This window comes from Zeugodacus cucurbitae, chromosome 5 (genome assembly GCF_028554725.1).
Source record: "Zeugodacus cucurbitae isolate PBARC_wt_2022May chromosome 5, idZeuCucr1.2, whole genome shotgun sequence".
NCBI classification, from domain to species: domain Eukaryota; kingdom Metazoa; phylum Arthropoda; class Insecta; order Diptera; family Tephritidae; genus Zeugodacus; species Zeugodacus cucurbitae.
In genome coordinates this window covers 5,051,291-5,070,273 of record NC_071670.1, presented here as the reverse complement: position 1 = coordinate 5,070,273, position 18,983 = coordinate 5,051,291, and the positions used below count along the sequence as shown (strand labels likewise).

The window sequence follows — 18,983 nt, the reverse complement described above, 5'->3', positions numbered from 1 at the left end:
GCAAGTCGTTTCGCTTACTGTCTTCGGGTATTTCAATGCGGAAGTTGAGACGATCACCAATGCGTACAGTCTCCACTTCACGTTGGCGTGTATCGAGTATGCGAATCCTTGGTGGTGGTGCCTCAGGCGATGAGTTGATATGGATCATTTCAGGATCGCGTATGGGCATCATGCCGAAGGTAATGTTCTTCGAGCTCATGTCGTAAGTGCACTTAACTTTGTAGATCTTATCGGCCTTGGTCATAACAACGCTGTGATGCTGGAGTACGACAGTATTCGAATAGACGCCGGTCTAAAAGATATAAGCAATGGTGGTTTGTGGGTTAGGTGGGGTTGCGCAAAAAAGGAGGAATAGAAAAATATATGGTTCCCGGATTTCACAAGAAAACACGAGTATATGAAAATATAAAAATATATGAAATATCCTTTACATCTGAACGACGGAAGGCGAAGTAGGCTTACCAACAGGAATCGACGGCAGAATGAAGAAAATCGATAGATCGGGCTTACCAAGAGGAATCGACGGGCGGCTAGGGATGAGTGGAAACCACGGGTTTATCGAGTCTCGGTCGGGAAGCCAGGCGGATATCGGTATAACGGACCCTCATATCGGAAAGGTTATATAACGCAAGACTACTTCAAACTTTACGTAAATTAAGTTTGAAGAATCTCTAAAAAAATCGATGCATTTATAGCGGCGCGTGGGTTCAGTCTTTTACGCAGACGTCTTTTTATCCATTTAATTTTTGGCAGAAATGAATACCGCCTTCATTTTATAGGAATATATTGCATACTAATAAGAAAAAGCTTTGTTTGACTTACCACACTTTGCGTATTACAGTCTTGTCCAGCCATGGTCAGATCCAAACGGAATGCGTCCGAGTTGATAACATCGATATTGCAAGTCTCCGAACGGCCCAAAGCGTAGATACGGCCATTGAATGGTTTGTTGGTGCGGACTTGTACAGCGATGCGGGTGTCTTTGCAGTGCACGGAGACTGTGAAGATGTAAGGAAAGAAATATAGGAAACGTTTGGGGTTAGTAAAATGACGCCACATTGTTGTGGATGAACCTTACTGCACGGCAACCCACGATAACGCGACAGTAAGGCTCTGGTCGTGGACCAAAGCTACTCACCATCATAACAGGTGCCGGTCTTATCGCAGTTCACGTCATTTCTGGTGATGTTGGTCAAGTTGGGATCTTCGGTGGTGTCTAGACTGACTGGCAGTGTGTCCAATTTGTCCAAAGTGCCGGGTGGTGAGGTGGTCTTCTCGCAAGCATTTTCAAAGTATTGACCAATGGGTTCACCATGATCGATCAGTGGACGTTCATGGTTCAAATAGGTTGAAGGACCATCGGGCAGTGTCTTATGATCCAAATGGAACAAACGGCAGTTGTATTGTGAACCCTGTGGCTGACCAAGGTACAAGAATGAGCGACACAAGAACTCTGTTTCGATTTCACAAGCCAAGCGGCAAGCCGACTCCGATGTCACTTGCAATTCCTTATCGGTATAGTAGTGGAGACCAACATATTGTGCCACCTTTTCCTCGGATACACCCACGCGTGCGACGGCAAACGAACGATTATTCTTACACGCCTGCGCCGGTTTCAAACACAAGTTCTCAAAGTAATCCGTGCCTTGCGCATCGACCAGCTGTACAAATTGACCCGAGCTACGTCTATCCGAATCACTCAAAACACATTTCATATTATTGTAATCATATTCGACCGAACGACAAACGAAACGTTTCTCATTCAAACAAGCCGACAAGCAGGCCTCCTTGGTGCTGGTGTAGATGAGCGCATTATCGAGACCGCGTATTATCTTATTGGGTACACGCTCGAACGCCCACGGCCGATGGCAGACATTCTCGCTGCGCAACTGCAATTTCACCATATAATACATGTTGGCGGAACGTTGTGGCGCCGCCGATGGATTGTGCGCGGACGAATCGTTCTGCAGTTGACAGTGTGTCTCCTGCGATGGCGACAATGGATTGACGACAAAACTGAATGCGGCCGCCTGGCAATCGGCCTCCTCACGACACCAACCCTGACACTCGTACAGCGACAGATTCTTCACGCTGTAGTATGTGGTGCCGGCGAAATCGAAATCTGTCAGCTTCTCGAAAGCCATGCGCGCCGCACCGGGGCTGGGCAGTAGCGCCACAGCCAGGCAGAGTACGAGCACAAAACGCAGATTGGCGGACGGCGCGGTCCAACCGGACATGATGGCGGTGCTTTGACGGTGTAGTAATCGCATCTGCAAAGACAAGACAACACAAAAAGGGGTGTAAGTGCAATAAGTACAAGTGTGACTTTGAGGCGTGCTGACGTAATATTTATTAATAGCAAAACTAATCTAGTAAAAACTAATTTCAGTTGAGACTCTGTGCTTTTCGGCTTCACTGGCCTTATGTGAAATTAATTTAGCGGCAATAAAATCTAGGAAAATTAGCTGATCCAGAACGTCTAAATTTTAAGCTTGAATGCACAGTGCTCTAATTGTCATGCTTCGAAGAATATATGCATTATGTGGTGAGAGCTTTAAAAGCTATATTTAAAAAGACACTACAGTCCCCTCAAACCCGCTTCATTAACACGGCCTGTCTTCCAAATTAATGTCTTTATTTTCTACAACCATTTTCATAAAGCCTCATAAAGCTCATCAGCATTGTCTTAGAAGAAAAAATCACAACATGAAACACAGCCAAGCTGAAATTATCACCGGTGGTCGCTTTTTTTTTGTTTTTTTTCCAACACTTTTATTACATTTCACAGGTCCGTTTGATTGCCAACTTGATTTAGATTTTCCAAGTGCGGTTGCTCTTCTCCGCCACCATGCCACACGCTTTCCGCATTCGTACGATGACAATGTTGCGGTAAAGTCATGCCAAATAACGGCATAAAGAACTCAAAGAACCGCAAACAGCAACGGCAAGAAAGTGAGGCCATGGCACACAACGGATGCTACTCGATTGCCACTGAGGCTGAGGTTAGACGCAGCCACAAACACTGCCACACGCAAATGTGTTTAGCAAAAGCCGTTGATTGAGCAGCGGTATAAAGTAACATTTCCAATTGGTTGTGTCTGTGTACCGTGGAGTCTGCAACATTATGTGGCATATTGTAACAATTTGTTTCGGAATTGTTGCGAACAGCGAGTGAAACATGATGCCAGTGTGGTAAATGGGTATGGAATGCGGCTGCCTAGTGCAAATGTTGCTGGCAGCGCTTTAGTGAGGTCAAGCAAATGGTATGGAATTAAAGCGTGAGGGCGGTATAATGGTTAAATGGTACATTTTTAAATTATATACAATTTCCTTAGAGCTTTTCGGCATTAGAATCGGAGTTAAAAGTTCAAATTTGAGCTTAAAGCTTTCAAAAAGCTTCAAGGCTGTTCTTAAAATTAAGTTTTATGTTTTATAGAAATAGTTATAAAGAAAAATATATTTGTAAAATTTGTGTTTTACAAAGCTTTGATTGCACGAGCTTACAAAGCTTTGTAGCTTAAAACTTTATGAAAGGTTTGTTGTTTCATATTTAAAATAATTTTTAGTACAATTTTGAAATAAGATATGGGTCTGATCTTATAAATCCAAAACTTTATGCTAATAAACTTTCAGAGCTTTTGAACAAATTTTAAATTTATTAAGTACGGTTTAACCAGCATATAATTTGAAAGCTGTTTTATTAAAAGAACTGGATTTCAAGCTTCCAAAATTAATTATGTACTTGTAGTTAACTAATTAATTATGTGCTTTTGTAAATATTCTAAATAAACTTTCAGAGCTTTTGTAAAAAAAATTCAAATTGATAAGTACTTATTAGTGTCAGCACCACTTTTTTAAACTGTTTACTTTAAAAATTTGAGCTTAAAGCTTTAAAAACCAACTAGGTACGAAAGCTTTTGGGAACTTTATAAAATTCTTGACATTTTTATTATTGTAAAAGCAAATGTAATTACCATATAAAATTGTTTAGTTATAAAATATGAGTTTTAATCTTCAAAAAACCAACTAGGTATTAAAGCTTTAGGGAACTTTTTAAATTATTTCATTTATCTATTAATAAAAAAAATTATGTAATCACTATTTCAAATTTTTTTATGACAAAATCATTTTACAAAGCTTAAAAGCTCAAATAACAAAGCTTTTGAAAGCTCACTTTGAAACTTTTTTGTATTTCCACATTTTTAAAAGCTCAAAAATTATTTAAATGTATTTTCTAATATATTTTAAATTTAATTCAACGAATATGAAAGCTATTGAGATGCAAAGTTTTATAGTTTACACCCTTAACGCTTTTATTTATATTTTTCTATTTTATTTTACTTAGTTAAAATAAATTCCTTTCCATTTTTAAGACCTCTCACAATCTCCGTTTCCATCGCAAATTCACTGGCATTTTTCCACTTAAAATTTGCTGCCAGGCAAATACCACCGTTAGATTTGGCCTTTACAACGCCCACTCAAGTCATAAACCAGCTATAAAAACTACAACGCATAAAAATGCTGCAACGAAAAACGGCAATAGGTGCAATGCTGCAGAAAATCACAAGAAAGCACAACAATAACAATAACAACAAACGAAATGTAGATTTTATATCTGTAGAGACAGCACACAGCACAGCATTGCCAGTGCCATCGTAAATTCCAGCTTTAATGACCAGTGCAGTGCAGTGGTGAGCCACAAAGCCACAAAGGTGCGTGGGCATAAAAGGACAGCCTGCCAAGGTGGGTGTGCATGTGGACGCTTGGAAGAGCAGGGTTTAGCAGTGCAGAGGCAATCGTAGTAGTAAAAATTATTGTGGGTGAGTTCAGCACTGATTTGGAAAGGTTATTTAATTTGCATAAAATGTTCAATAACATAAAATCGCAATAATTTTATTTTTTTTTTAGTTAATTATTTACAACAACAATAATATTTGGTGGCAGTAACAATAATATTGATAATACATTTTTTAATGTTATTGGACAAGTTTAAAAATATTTTCAAGGGTTAATAAACCAAGACAAAGCACAAATATACAAAAAAAAAAATTTTGGAAAAAAACTCTAATGGGGCAAAATTTGTAAATAATAAAAAAATAATTTAATTTTTGATTTTTTTTTAATTTAAATCTTTATAATTTATTATTTTTAAATACTGTCTAAAATTGTTATAGATTATTTTTAGAATTTATTTTATAAAAAAAATTATTTAACATAATTTATTTAAAATTTTTTAATTTTAATTTTAGTAAAAAATATTTTTTTTTATATTTAGTAATTTTTATATGAAAAATGTTTATTAAAAATTGTTATAAATAATTTTCATATTTAAAATTTTATAAATTATTAGTAAAACTATTTGTGGTATTTCTTACGTAAAAAATTTTATTAAACAAAATTGATTTCTATTTTTTTAATTAAAATCTTTATTCATTCATTATTATTTTATATAAAAAATATTATTTAAAATTATTAAAAATTTTTAATTTAAAAATTTATAAAATATTTTTATATTATTAAATTCTTTTTATAAAAAAATTTTATTTAACAAAATTATTTTTTTTAATTTATATCTGGATACTTTATTATTTTTATATAAAAAATATTATTTACAATTGTGATAAATTATTGTTTTTTTTTAATTTAAAATTTTATAAAGTATTTTTATTTTATTATATTTTTTATAAAAAAAGATTTATTTTTATTTTATTGTTTCATTGAAAAGTATCAAAAAATAATTTAATTTAATAAATTATTATATTTTAATTAATAAAAAAATATTTTTATTTTTTGGAATGTGTTCTTTTGAAATCATATCGTTTTTTAAAATATCATCAATTTTATTTTTAATATTTTTATTTTATTTTTAATATATTTATTTTATTTTTTTGTTTTAAAATGAAAAAAAAAAAGATTCTGAATTTTTTTATTTAATTATTAAATATTTTTAATTTTCTTAAAAAATATTTTTTTTTCTATTTTCGTTTTATTAAAAATTGTATTTTGTCCCACCTCTAAACACCACAACAATTAACTTTTTCTATTACAAATTGCCTCAATGTCGGCTGAAGGCCATCACCACAACAACAGCAACAAACAAACAAATTTGAATGCTTAAACTCTGACTTCCTGCCCATCAATCGTGCTTTCCACGCTGAGGTGTTGGCGAATTGCTGTTGCAACACCCAAACTTGCAGAAACAAATGCAACGGTCAGAGACAAATGCGAAATTACTTTAATTCGAGCGTGAAAATGCATGCAACAGGCAGGCGACCATTTGCTGGATGGGATCGGTGGTGCCACATGCATCGCTTGTGCTACCGAGTGCGGCAATTTACTTGCTATTGCTGGCAAACGTTTGCATATTGGTGCTGCTCCCGCGCCTGCTGTTGCCTCCGACCACAGCGCCACAGCGTATCTTCGTTGCAAGCGTGTCACAATCGTTCATGCCACAGCAATTTGCATTGAATTGTAATTTTCATTAATAACTTTTTTTCTTGCTTGCTTGGTCACTGCTATTAAACATAATTTGCTGTTGTAGTTGTTGTTGTTTGCTGTATAATATGGCATTGCTTTCTGCACTTAGGAGGCATTTATTCAGCTCATCCTGTGACTGCTTGCTTCTTTTTTTATGCTTCCATAATTGTTGGTGTGGCAAGACCAGTTGTTGGTATGGCAGAAATAATTGCATGCCATAAAAATAGAATTCGTAGCCATTGGAAAATATTGAATTGAATTGCCAGCGCTGCATTATTTTGCACGCAAGGCAAGGTAGCATAATTTGTTGGGAGGAGCCGTAGAGTGGGCGTTGAAAAGTAAGAAGACTGAGAGTTGGTTTTTTGGTTTCCAGAAAATTTGCATACAATTTACACTAAGAATTTTTTTTGACTAAAAAAAATATTAAAAAATTGTTTAATTTTAATTTTAAAATTTTTTCTCATTAAAAAAATATAAAAATCAAATAAAAAAAATCTTATAAAATTATTTAAATATTAGAATTAAAATTTTAACTTTCATTTCAACAAAAAGATAAATATTAAAATAAAAAAATTTACTTTAGAAAATATTTTTCTTCTCATTGTAATAAAATTATAATTAATTATATGATATAATAACACATTGTCCTAAAAAAATTAAAAAAAAAAAGAAATTCAAATTTAAATATATAAAAATATTAATTATTTTTCTTCTAATTTTTATAAAAAAGAAACAAAAATTTCAGAATTTTTTTTAAATCCCACGAATTCTTATTAAAAAAAACTTGTATAAAATTTTATAAAATCTAAGATTTTTAATTATTTTTTCTATTTTTGAAGGCAAAGTTTTTTTTTAACAAAAAAGTAAATTTTATTTACAAAATTTTATTGCATCACATTATTTTAAATTTTTATTAATAATTAATAATAAAATAAAAAAATGTTTGCTCATTCCTAAATATATTTAAATGCATTTGCTTTTGTGTAATGTTCTTAAAATTTTTTTTTCTTAATTTTATTTTTCAAAAAATCGAATTTTAAACAAAATAATTGTAAAAAAAGTTTTTTCAGGTAGCTTCTGAAAAATATCTAATAACAACAACCAAAAAAATTTAATTTCCATGTATTTAAAAATTTTCAAAAGATTTTTTTATTTAAAATTTTTATTGCATCTTATTTTAAAATAAATTATTATTATTATTTTTTTTTTTAATAATAAACCCAAAAAAATCCAGAAATTTCGGGATTCAAAAAAAAGGATCCCGAAAGATTTTTTTTAGATTTCAAATATTTTTTCGTTAATATCAGAAATTTTCAAATTTTATAAAAAAAATATGTAATGAAAAATAAATGAATAAAATTTTTTATTAAGTATTTTTTTATTTGAATTAAACTTTTTTGTTGAAAATTTTTATAAATTTTGAGATTTTAATTTTAAAAATTAATTCGAAATTTTGTGTTTTTTTAAAGAATGTATTTTATTTAAATAAATTAATTTTTTTGTTTCAAATTTTTATAAATTTACACTTTTTTTAATTTTCAAAATGAATTTTAAATATTTATATATGTGTTAAAAAAGTTATTATTTTTTTAAATATGTTTTGTTTTAATTATTTCCACATTTTTTTTTTATTAAAATAAACTTTTTAAAAATATATTTTATGTATTTTTTAATAGAAATTTTTTTGGAATGCTAAAAATTTTTTTTTTTCAAAATATATTTAATTGTTTTTAAATTAATTTATTTTTTTTATTTATTAAAGTTTTAGATATTATTTTTAAATTAATTACATTTTTTTAATTATTAAAATTTTAGAATTTTTTTTTCGCTTCCACCCAACTCTACCTCTTCTAACTACCTCCGCTTGCTGCTCATTAATCAGCCGCCGTAAATAAATGATTGATAGCACTCAGCGGCAATTGGTGGCACGTTGTATGCGGCATGGCAGCCATTTTGTGGTGTGCCACCAACAGCTGCAACACCAACTGCATGCTTATACATATACATATATAAGATGCTGCAACAGCAGAAAGTTGCAACAAAAAGTGATTAATTGCGGCAAAATAAATGAGGCAAGAAAATGGCTGCGAATGAAAACTAAAATTTTACTTAATTAATGATAGTGCAACGCGCTGAACTACTATTTTTCAACTAACAAAACAAAAAATGGTCGTGGCCTTTAATGATGGCATGAAATGCAGTTTAATTGCTTGTCAAAAATTTTAATAAAGTGACGGTGGCATGATGGAAAACGAAGAGACTTCACTAATTTAGCCTGCAACTAAGTTGAAAAAATTGTTTTTTTTTTCATTATTATTTTTTTTTTTTGGATTTGTTTTTTATTTTTTTTTAATTTTTTTATTGTTTTTTTCAGCTGTTATTAATTGTTATTACACAAAACGCTTGTGGCCGTCAGCAATTGCTTGTGGCAATTCATCAACAATTTAGCCGCTTTTAGCTGCTTTTAAAATCACGCTGCAGCATCAAAAAGCTTTTAGCATAACTATTAAAGAGTAGTTGCTATAAAAATAAGTAAAAAAATCTACTAGAGACCGCAAAGTAGCACCTTTAGGCGCAAAAGTCGCTGCAGCGGACACTTAAAGACGTGATACTTGCTTTCTACGCCAAAAGCCGCCGGCTGCTGTGGTATAGCTTGGCTACACAAATGCTGCTCAACATTGTTTGCTATGTGTGTGTGTGTGTGTGTAGTGTTATTATATGCTGTGTAACTGCATCGACAAGCCGTTATGCGGCCTTATTATGCGTAAATGGCTTGAGAATGCCAGCCAGTGATTGTCGTACTGTTGAAGTGTGGAACTCTACTGTTTGCAGTAACAAAAGTAATGAAGATTCTGCGAGAAAATTGTTTGTAATTTAGGTATTAGCTTATGTTAACTTCAACTTGTGGAAGTGTTGAGGTGAAATTCAAATAAAAATAAAAATAATTACATTCTTGACGCAAAAAGTCCATAAAACTTAAAATACTGATAATTTATTAATTGATTGCATAATTTAGGTTTCATAACTAATTAAGATGTAAGAAACATAATTTTCAACTGTTAAAAAATTTCGATATTTCAACAAAATTTTTCGCGATCCCGATTTTTTTTTTATAATGTTGTTTGCAGTAAAATAAAAATTTTTCAAGTTTAAAATTATTTCGGGATTTCAAAAACAATTTTCGTCTAATTAATTAAGGAGTAAAAAAAATTTTCCCGTAATTTTCAATATGTTTTATTATTTTATTACCTAATTGCTAAGAAACCGTGAGAAATTTTGACTTTTCTGTATTACTATTCGTTGAACTATTGAAAAAAATGAAATTTTCGGGATTTTATTCAGAAAATTTATCTTTCATTTCATAATTTTTTTCGTTAATTTTTATTTTAAGTAAAAATTTGATCAACAAATTTCGTGATTGACTTCGGGATTGCTTCGAGATTTTTTATGCAGGTTTTAAATGTTGTTGTAGTTCATGAGAAAGTCTTTTTAGATTATTTTTTTTAATATTTAGCAAATTTTGAATTTCGGGATCTCGAATCGCGAAAAATAATATTAATTTGAAACGATCTAATTGCTTTGCAGAACACTAATAGCCACTTTTAAAACAGTTTACTTGTTAATTTGCATATTTAAAATTTAGGGATGTCGAGTCCCAAAAAATAATATTGATTTGAAATGTTCTAAAAACAAATAGACCTTTCTAAAATATTTGTACTATTTAGTTTGCTTATTTAGCATTTCGGGATCCGAAATATCGAAATATTAAAATTGTTCTTGTAGTACTACAAAGACAATATTATAGCTATACACACGATCAAAAATGATTTACAAGTCTTTACCTTTAATTTTTAGACATTTTTTTTATTTTTCTTGCATTTTTTTATTTTTTTTTTAGCATTTTTGGATCCCGAATCCCGATAAATAATTTTTTAAATTTTTAATTTTTCCATTATTATAACTATTCATATTATTAAAATACTCTAAAATCGCTTTCCTTTCATTTCTAGTGCATTTCATTTCACCAGCAGGCATGCGGAATTCAAAAGACTTAAGCAACAAACTCGCTTGAAATAAATTTATTACAGTTTACTTATCAGCAGTTGTCACTGTTTGTTTTACCACAATTTCAGTATCGCACATATATCTTTTATACGCAATTACTTGCAACATTCACTTAGCGACATGCCACTCTCCTCCTCAGCTCACCGCTATGCTTCAGTTGCAATTCACCTTTCACATATGCAACATTTTTGCACACAAATACTAACAATGCTGGTGCAAAATTTCTCCATGCAACAGCGCTCACCTGTCACTAAGCCATAATGACCAAAAACAATAACAAAAGCAACAACACAACAGTTTCTTACATACAATTTACATCCTCTTGACCCACTTTTACGCATTTGCTGCATTTGCAACGGCTGTCAACGGTGTTTATAGCTGATGTGTGTGTGTGTGGCAAGCAGCTGTTGCTTATCACACATATTCATACAACAACAAGAACAAAATTTGCATAAACTTCACAGCAAACGCACGTGCCGACCGACCGACAGCGCTTGAGTGCTGGTGTGATGTGCCCCATCGCTAATGACACTTGTGACACTTGTATGCAGCAACACAACTACTGTGCGTAACAACAATAACAACAACAAAAAAATAAATTGCAAACAAAGTGCGCTGACACATGTGGCCACATTAGTTGATTGTCATGCCACTAGAATGGGCGCTGCAGGCAGGCCGCATTAAATATGGTGCGTCGTGCCACATGCAACACGCTGCTGCTGCTTTTGTCTATGACCAGCGGTTGTGTTTAGCCTATTTTGAGTGTATTTAGCCTGTGCAGCTGTCACTCAATGTTGGTTGGCAGCAATAGATACAAGCTATAGGTGGTTAACAACAAAGTTTAAGTTGCAACAACAATATTTAGTTACAACAACAACAAGTAACACTTAAATAGCAGCGTACAAGTGACCCAGTGTGCAGTTTTGGTGCGTCACCGCCGCGTTGCAAGCCTCAATGGTGACTGCCACCATGCCTACTTAGATGCTTTTGTTGTAGTGGCAGCGGCAAAAATACCGCTTTGTTTGATTGCTAGCCATTTTTGTCGCATTTTCCATATGTTTTTTTGCGAAGTTTTTTTTTTTTTATATATCCAAACAAGCCGGCTGTTGCTGGAATTTTGCGGTCAGTTGTTGTGCTGACATTTCTAGACAATGTTGCCACATCGCTTGAAATAACTAACTGAGTTGCATATTAATTTTTTGTACTTCAAAGGCAGTCAAGAGGCAAATTAATATTGTTTTTATGCAAAAAAAAAATATAAAGTAAAAATCAATCCCGAAATTTCGGGATTCAAAAAACGGGATCCCGAAAATTTTTTTTTTAAGTTTTGAGATTTGAGTGATAAATACACTCTTAAAGCGCCCTTTTATTTTTCCTGGCGTTCAGGCCATATTCTATTTATTTAAATAAATTTTCTCAATTTTCATAATTCTTTCTAGTTGTTCTTAATTTTTTCTCCTCTACCTTTCATTGCTGCTCAAACTGAAATTTAATTCAACTTCTTCTTCTTCTTTACTGTGTCAAAATAATCAAGCTTCATTTCATGCTCTAATAAATGCCGTAATGCTACAAATTCTTAATGCAATTCATGTCATGCATGATGGCATGATTTTTAAGTGGTGGGAGATAAGAGTCGAAACGCTTTCTCTCTCAACCAAATTGTAAGCAATTTGTGAATGTAGATAATTTTGGTGGCATGCAAGATTTTGAAGTGAAATTTAAAGAATTTCTTTGATTGAAAAATATATATTTTTTATAGGTTTCTAACTGTAGTAAGGGAAAATATTTTTGAAGTGAAAATTTGGATATTTTGTTTTGCTTACCTTTGTTTTATTGTTTAGTAGAGTTGTCACACTGTTGCTGTGACTTTTAGTTAAAGATCTGCAATGAGAGATAAAAATAGTATTTTTTAAAAAATTATTTAAATAAATATTAGAAAAAATTAGTAATGTTTATTTAATACTGTTAATTTAATACTAAGAGATGAAACGAATTTAATATTTATTAATTAAATATATACATTTGTATACTAGAATATTTAAAAAATATTTTTATGTTTTATTTTATTTTATTACTTTATTTTTTAATTTAGAATTTTTTTTTGCATTTTTTCATAAATAATAAATTCATAATGTCACAAAACATTAAATACTATTTTTATTTTATTTTAATTTAAATTTTATATTATTTCATTTCATTCATTTTACTTTATTTTATTTTATTTTATTTTAATTTATTTTATTTTATTTTATTTTATTTTATTTTATTTTATTTTTATTTTTATTTTATTTTATTTTATTTTATTTTATTTTTATTTTTATTTTTATTTTTATTTTATTTTTATTATTTTTATTTTGTTAAGGATGCTTTCAATATTTAAAATTTTTTTTTTTTATTTTTAAGAATAATTTTTGAAGAATTTTTTTTTAAGAATTTTTCACTATCTTTTAACGATTTTTTTATAGCAATCCTTATTTTCAACCACTTCTTTCTGCAAACCCCCAACCGTAGTCAACTAAAATGTGGCCACAACAATGTGCAATGTTTCCACTGACCCCAGGCTGAACTTTCAACAATTGGAGGAGCTCGCTCGCTACACTGCAGCCTAAAACTCAATGTACTTGCGCACATAGTAAGCCGTGCAGCATTGGCGGCTTTTAACTGCTTGGCGCATCTGCGTTGATTTGTGAGTTTATTGCATAGCAATGCTTTGTATAAAATACTGTTCTGCGGCGGTTCATTGAACCAGTACGCGTGCGCGCTCGCGCTTGCTTAGCTTAGAATAAAGGCAGCAATAAATGCTGAAGGTATCAGCATGGAGTTGTTGTAATGGTAGTTAGTGGCAAAAAATAAAAAATAAAAAAATAGAAAAATAAAGCAAAAATAGAAAAAGGTCGCCGCGGTATGGCAAACTGCTGCAAACAGCAGCTAAATATTTTATATTTATTTTTCGCGTTTTTTTTTGTTTGCTTGCAACTTGCAACGCTTGCCTTGCAATTTTATCTGTTTTTCCAAAGAATTTCGTGCGCGGCGAAGGCATAAACACACAACAAACATACACACGGCTCACCCACCGCTACTGCCATGGTCAACATTATAGTGTGTGCCACTACAACAATAATAACAACAACAATTTGCTGCTCACTTGTGAGGGTCCCTGAATAGCTGCCTTCGCCAGCAGCAGCCTAGTCGCCAGTGCAGCGGCCATTTGCTTGGTATTAGATGAAAATCTACAGTTGCAAGGGAAAAGCGTTGAGAATGGCAAACACAGTGAGGGGCAAAAGAAAAAAAACCAAACACGCCCTAACACTGCGAGGCACAGAAAAAAAATGAAAAAGTGAAATAAAAAAAAAAAAAGAAAAAAATGGCTGTTGTTGCCGGTCAGCTGGAGAGCGATTTCTACTAAATTGTTAAGTTTATGGCATTGTTGCGCTGTGCTGTTATTGTTGTTGTTGCTGCTGTTGGCTGGCAGATAAGATTTGGGGCGTGTTGGCAATGCGCGGTTTTATGGTGAAAATTTTCCACGAAAAAATGCCAAAGCCAAAAGCAACATGGAAAGTGTAGCTGCTATACAACAACAACATAAATATACAAACAAGCATATGAATACATACAGACACCTATGTGTAGAAAAGCGCTTGAGTCAACTAAAAGTGTGATTTAGAACAGGTGAGTTGGCAAGTTCGTTGCTTAAGTCGTTTGTTTCTGGGTTGCAAAGGGCAATATTTTGACTAGTCAGCAGCAAAGGCAAGTAAGCGTATGCAAATGCGGGAGTAACATGTAATGCGATAGCGGTAGATGATGTGTGATTTTCACTATGTGATATAGACTGCAGTAAATTAACAAAGAAGAGGCTTAGAAGACTCCGGAGAAGTTGAGAGACAGTTCAAAAGTAAATTCTCGGATATTTTTGTCATAAAATTACTATCACAGCATATATTAGTAAAATTCATATTTCAACAGTGTTGCCAACAATATAAAAAATATTTTTTTTAAAATAAGGGTTGCCAACTAATAGCAGTATGACATATTTAAGTCAACTTTGTATTTAATAAATAAAATGAAAAAAATTTAATATAGAAAAAATTAAATTATAAAAATATTTTAAAACAGCGTTGCCAACTATTTTTTATATTTTTTTAAACATTTTTTTAATGTTTAAAATAAGTTATCAAATATTGAAAATACTATTTTGTATTTTATGTTAAAAATTTTAATTTAAATTTATTTAGAGTTGCAAAAATATTAAAACAGGGTTGCCAACTATTTTATATAATTTTTTGAACTATTTTTTGTTAATATTAAATAATAATTTATGACAATTTGAAAATGCTATTTGCTATTTTATGTACAAAATATATTTTATACTTGTGTAGAGTTGCCATATTAGCTCAATTGTAAATCTTAATGCAATTAAAAACTCGTTTAACATAGTAATTGTATAAAATTGTTATCAATGCAGAAAATCAAATAAAAAAATAAATTTTTTCGAACAGGGTTACCAACTATTTTTCATAAAATGGTATTTTTCAAATTTTAAATTAAAAAAAAATTAAAAAATTGTTGCTAGGAAATTATTTTTTGAGTATAATAAACAAAACTACATTGCACAACAGCAGGTATAAGAAGTATTTAAACAAGTTTAATAAAAATTGTTGTTTAGGGTTACCAAGGAATTTAATTCAGAATTTACGATGTTATTTTTTGAACAGATATTCAATAAAAGCTTAAATAAATTGTCATAATAAGTAAAAGTAAAAAATAAAAATTAAATAGGGTTACCGATTTGAAAAAAAAAACAAATAAATTAAAAAAAAAATTTGATATTAAGAAATAATCCAGTTTCTAACTGTAACATAAGGGTTTAACTGAATTATAACATCTTAATTTAAAAAAACCTCTTAAAAGGTTCCAATAGTAAACTTGAACAGGGTTGTCACATTTTTTTAAATACTACTTTATAGGTCATAAAAATATAAAAATTTAAAGCTTCAAATTTTATTTTAGAATAATAGTAATAATTTTTTAAATTTTTTATATTTTTTTTTTGTAATTTTCTAAATAAATATGATTTTTCTACCCAAAATTAAATTGAAATTTTATTAAAAAAATAAATAGTAAAAAAATATATTTTTTTCCACTCCACCAACATTTTTTTACTGCGAGTCAGTCGTTCAACTCAACTGCTACAATTGCTGCAACCATAAATTCTATTTATGCGCTCGCCGACTCGACTACTTTATGCTTCATTGGTGTCATAAACAACGCTCTGGCTTGTTAAAATATTTCTAACAACAACGGAAACAACAAATACAACAAACCGCACAAGTACAACAACAGCGCTTAATGGTAACAATGCTCACAAATGAAATAATTGTTGTTGTTGCAACAACAAAAACATAACAGAAACAACAACAAAATAATAGTAAATGCGCTGTCTAACTGCATTGCTGAGCAACAGCACGCCGCCGCTGGGCAAGCAGCATCGTTATTTACAAACACACACACTCGCACAACAACAAATGGTTTTATACATTATTTCATGTGTGTTTGTGTATATTTTTGTATTTCTATATGTTTGTGCTTAGTTGTGTTTTGTTCGTTGTAAGTTTGCTACATTTATCGCTTTGCAACACCGCAGCATGCGGTTGGTTAGTTATTGCTGCCACAGCGGAGTTGAAACAGCAGAACTTCGTTGTTGACCATTGTTTAGTGTGTCTAATGCGAGTTTTCTTATTTTTCCCACTCCACTGCAGTGCATTTTTTATTGTTTTTGTTTACGTGTGTTGGTATGCGAAGGTTTTAGTGTTTCATCTTTTAGTGGCTTGCTTTCTTCTGGTGACCATATTTCATTTTATATATTTTTTTTTGTATTTCAAAATGCATAAAATATATAAAATTTATATTTTTTTTATAAACATTTTGTATTATAATTTTTTATAAAATTTTAATTCAATATTTTCATAAAATTTTTGACTTATATTTTTTCATGAAAAGTTTTTAAAGTATTTTTTTAATCAAATTTGTAATTCTGTTCTATAATCAAAAAAACATTATTTTTAACTATGCAGAAAAAAATTAAATATTTGAAAATTTTTTGTTTTTATAATTTTTTTTTAGAAAATCAGTTTGAGAAAATAAATTTCAAGGAAATATTATTATTTAGAAAAAACCTGAAACTAATATTAAACGAAATAAATTTAATTTTTTTGTTTTTACAAATTTGTTGCTTTTCATATTTTAAAACGTCTTAATGTTTTCGTTTTAATTTTTGAAATTATTAAAATTACTTCTAAATTTTTTTTCCAGATTTTTTAAATTTTTCCAATTTTGTTTTTACAAAAATAGTTAGAAAGCACATTTCAAAAAAATTTTAATATTTAAATACATAAAAAATCTAAATAGATTAAATAGATTCTTTTTCAAATTTTCATAAATAGTTTTCTTTTTAGATTTAAAAATGTCAAGTTTTTTTTTAATTAATTTCTAAAAAATTTTCCAATTTTTTTTTTAATTTTTATCTTTCAACTTGTTTGGAATATTTTAAAAATTATTTGGAATTAAATAGAAATACATTTTTTTTTTAATTTTCATAAATATTTTTATTTTCATATTTAAAAATGTCTAAATTTTTTGAAATTTTAAAATTCATTTTTAATTGTCAAATTTTAATGTAATAGAATTTTAAATTAGAGAATTTTAATTAAATAAAAATATATTTTTTTCAAACTTTCAGAAATATTTTTATTTTCATATTTAAAAATGTTAAATTTTTTTTAAATTTTAAAAGTCATTTTTGGAATATTTTAAAATTTATTCGACATTTTTTTTAATATGAAAATTTGTTTGCCGTTGATATTTTCAAAATTTTTTTAAACTATTCTCATTATTTTGTAATTTTGAATTTAAAATTAAAACAATTTTTTTTTTTAGAATTGTTCCATTTTATAATTTCTTTAATATTTTCTAGCTTAAAGTAACACAAATTATACTTTTCTGCAGCAATGCAATTCCTTTTCTCCTACTAGATTTCTTTTTCTAGTATAACACTTACTACAGTTATTGTTGCTGTTGTTGTTGTTATCGCCTTGTTGCCTTGTTTCACTTGTGCTATTTGCCACTAAGTCACATCGTGCAGCAAAACACTTTTACCCAACTTAGCTTGACATTGTTTATAGTAGTTGCTTTGAAGGTACATTGTGGTACAGACACACAGTGGCAAAAGTACAAGCGTTCGAGTTCGTTGCTTAAGTCTTTTGTTGCGCCAATGTAAGGCAATGCAATGTGGTATATGTGACATGCTGGCTGGTTGGGCGCTGCTTTTAGTGGCAATAAATGCAAAGTAAACAGTCGCGATAAAACATGTATGGCACGGCAAAAGGGCAACAAAAACAACAACTACAACAATAAGTGGTACCTGCGGTACTTGTTTGGAAATATACTTTTTCGTTTTTCAACAACATTTGTGACAAACAGATAATATCATTGCTAGTAGTAGTGGCTGTACGGTGTAGTTGTTGTTGTTGTTGTTTCTGCTGGCGTTGCTGTTAACAAGCGCGGGCGTGAAATGTAAATTTTAGCAAACATGCTGGTGGTGGTTTGTGGTGTTTTGCAGAATTTTTTGGCGTTTTTGGTGCATTAAAAATGTTTGGCAAAGAAAAGAAATAAATTAAAAAAATCTTTAAAAAATATGCAAAAAAATTTACAATAATTTTTGAATTTTTTTCCTTATAAATTTAATGAAACAAAAAATAAAATTTAATAGATTAACTGAATTTTGAATATACATATTTTTTAATTCTTTTCTTTTTTATATTTCTTTGTTAAAATTTTTTTATGTTTTTTTACTGTATATCTCTACAAATCGCACCCAGACAAGAATTTAACGTACAAAAAAAACTATGTCAAATCAACTTATCAGCAACTAATCTCACACTTAATACTTAAGTACTGCTTATCCGACAGAACGCGCTTCGAAAAGTGGGTTAATACTGACCGGTTTACAATGAGGCGATGACAGCTGACAAGCGGAAAAGAAGTAACCGATAAGCAGTTGATGAGCTCAAGCCTTTGAAAACACAGCAAACAAGTTGGAAAATGTAAGTAGCGTAAGATTAAGTGGCTAACCTGAGCTTTGGTGTGAACGAAAATCAGTCAAACAAAAAAGTGAAAGAAGAAAAAATAATGAAGAAACGGGTGGACAGATGAGGTGTGCAGCAGAGTGATTTAATTATTTATGATTTTTGAGTAAATGGCTTTAGAACTAAGAAAATAAAACATTTTTTAATAAAAAAAAAAATAAATAAAAAAAAAATAAATTTAAAATATTTTTTTAAATTGAAATATTTAAAATTAAATTAATAATTAAATTAAAAAAAAATAATTTAAATTAAAATATTTTTTTATTTCGAACGTGTTTTTATTTATTTACATAATACATA

At 30.2% G+C, this 18,983-nt stretch overlaps 1 protein-coding gene across 1 annotated transcript in view; it reads right to left on the bottom strand.

The window, feature by feature from the left end:
- The window catches only part of Cut-1_13 (Cuticlin-1), a 59,147-nt gene that overhangs the window by 2,849 nt on the left and 37,315 nt on the right, over nt 1-18,983 (bottom strand). Inside the window, exons 4-7 of the mRNA XM_029038039.2 lie at nt 12,366-12,423; nt 1,139-2,270; nt 823-998; nt 19-292 (exon numbers count right to left, since the gene is read on the bottom strand). Coding sequence (XP_028893872.1) covers nt 19-292; nt 823-998; nt 1,139-2,270 — 1,582 coding nt within the window. The 5' untranslated portion in view covers nt 12,366-12,423. The remainder of the gene's footprint in view (nt 1-18; nt 293-822; nt 999-1,138; nt 2,271-12,365; nt 12,424-18,983) is intronic.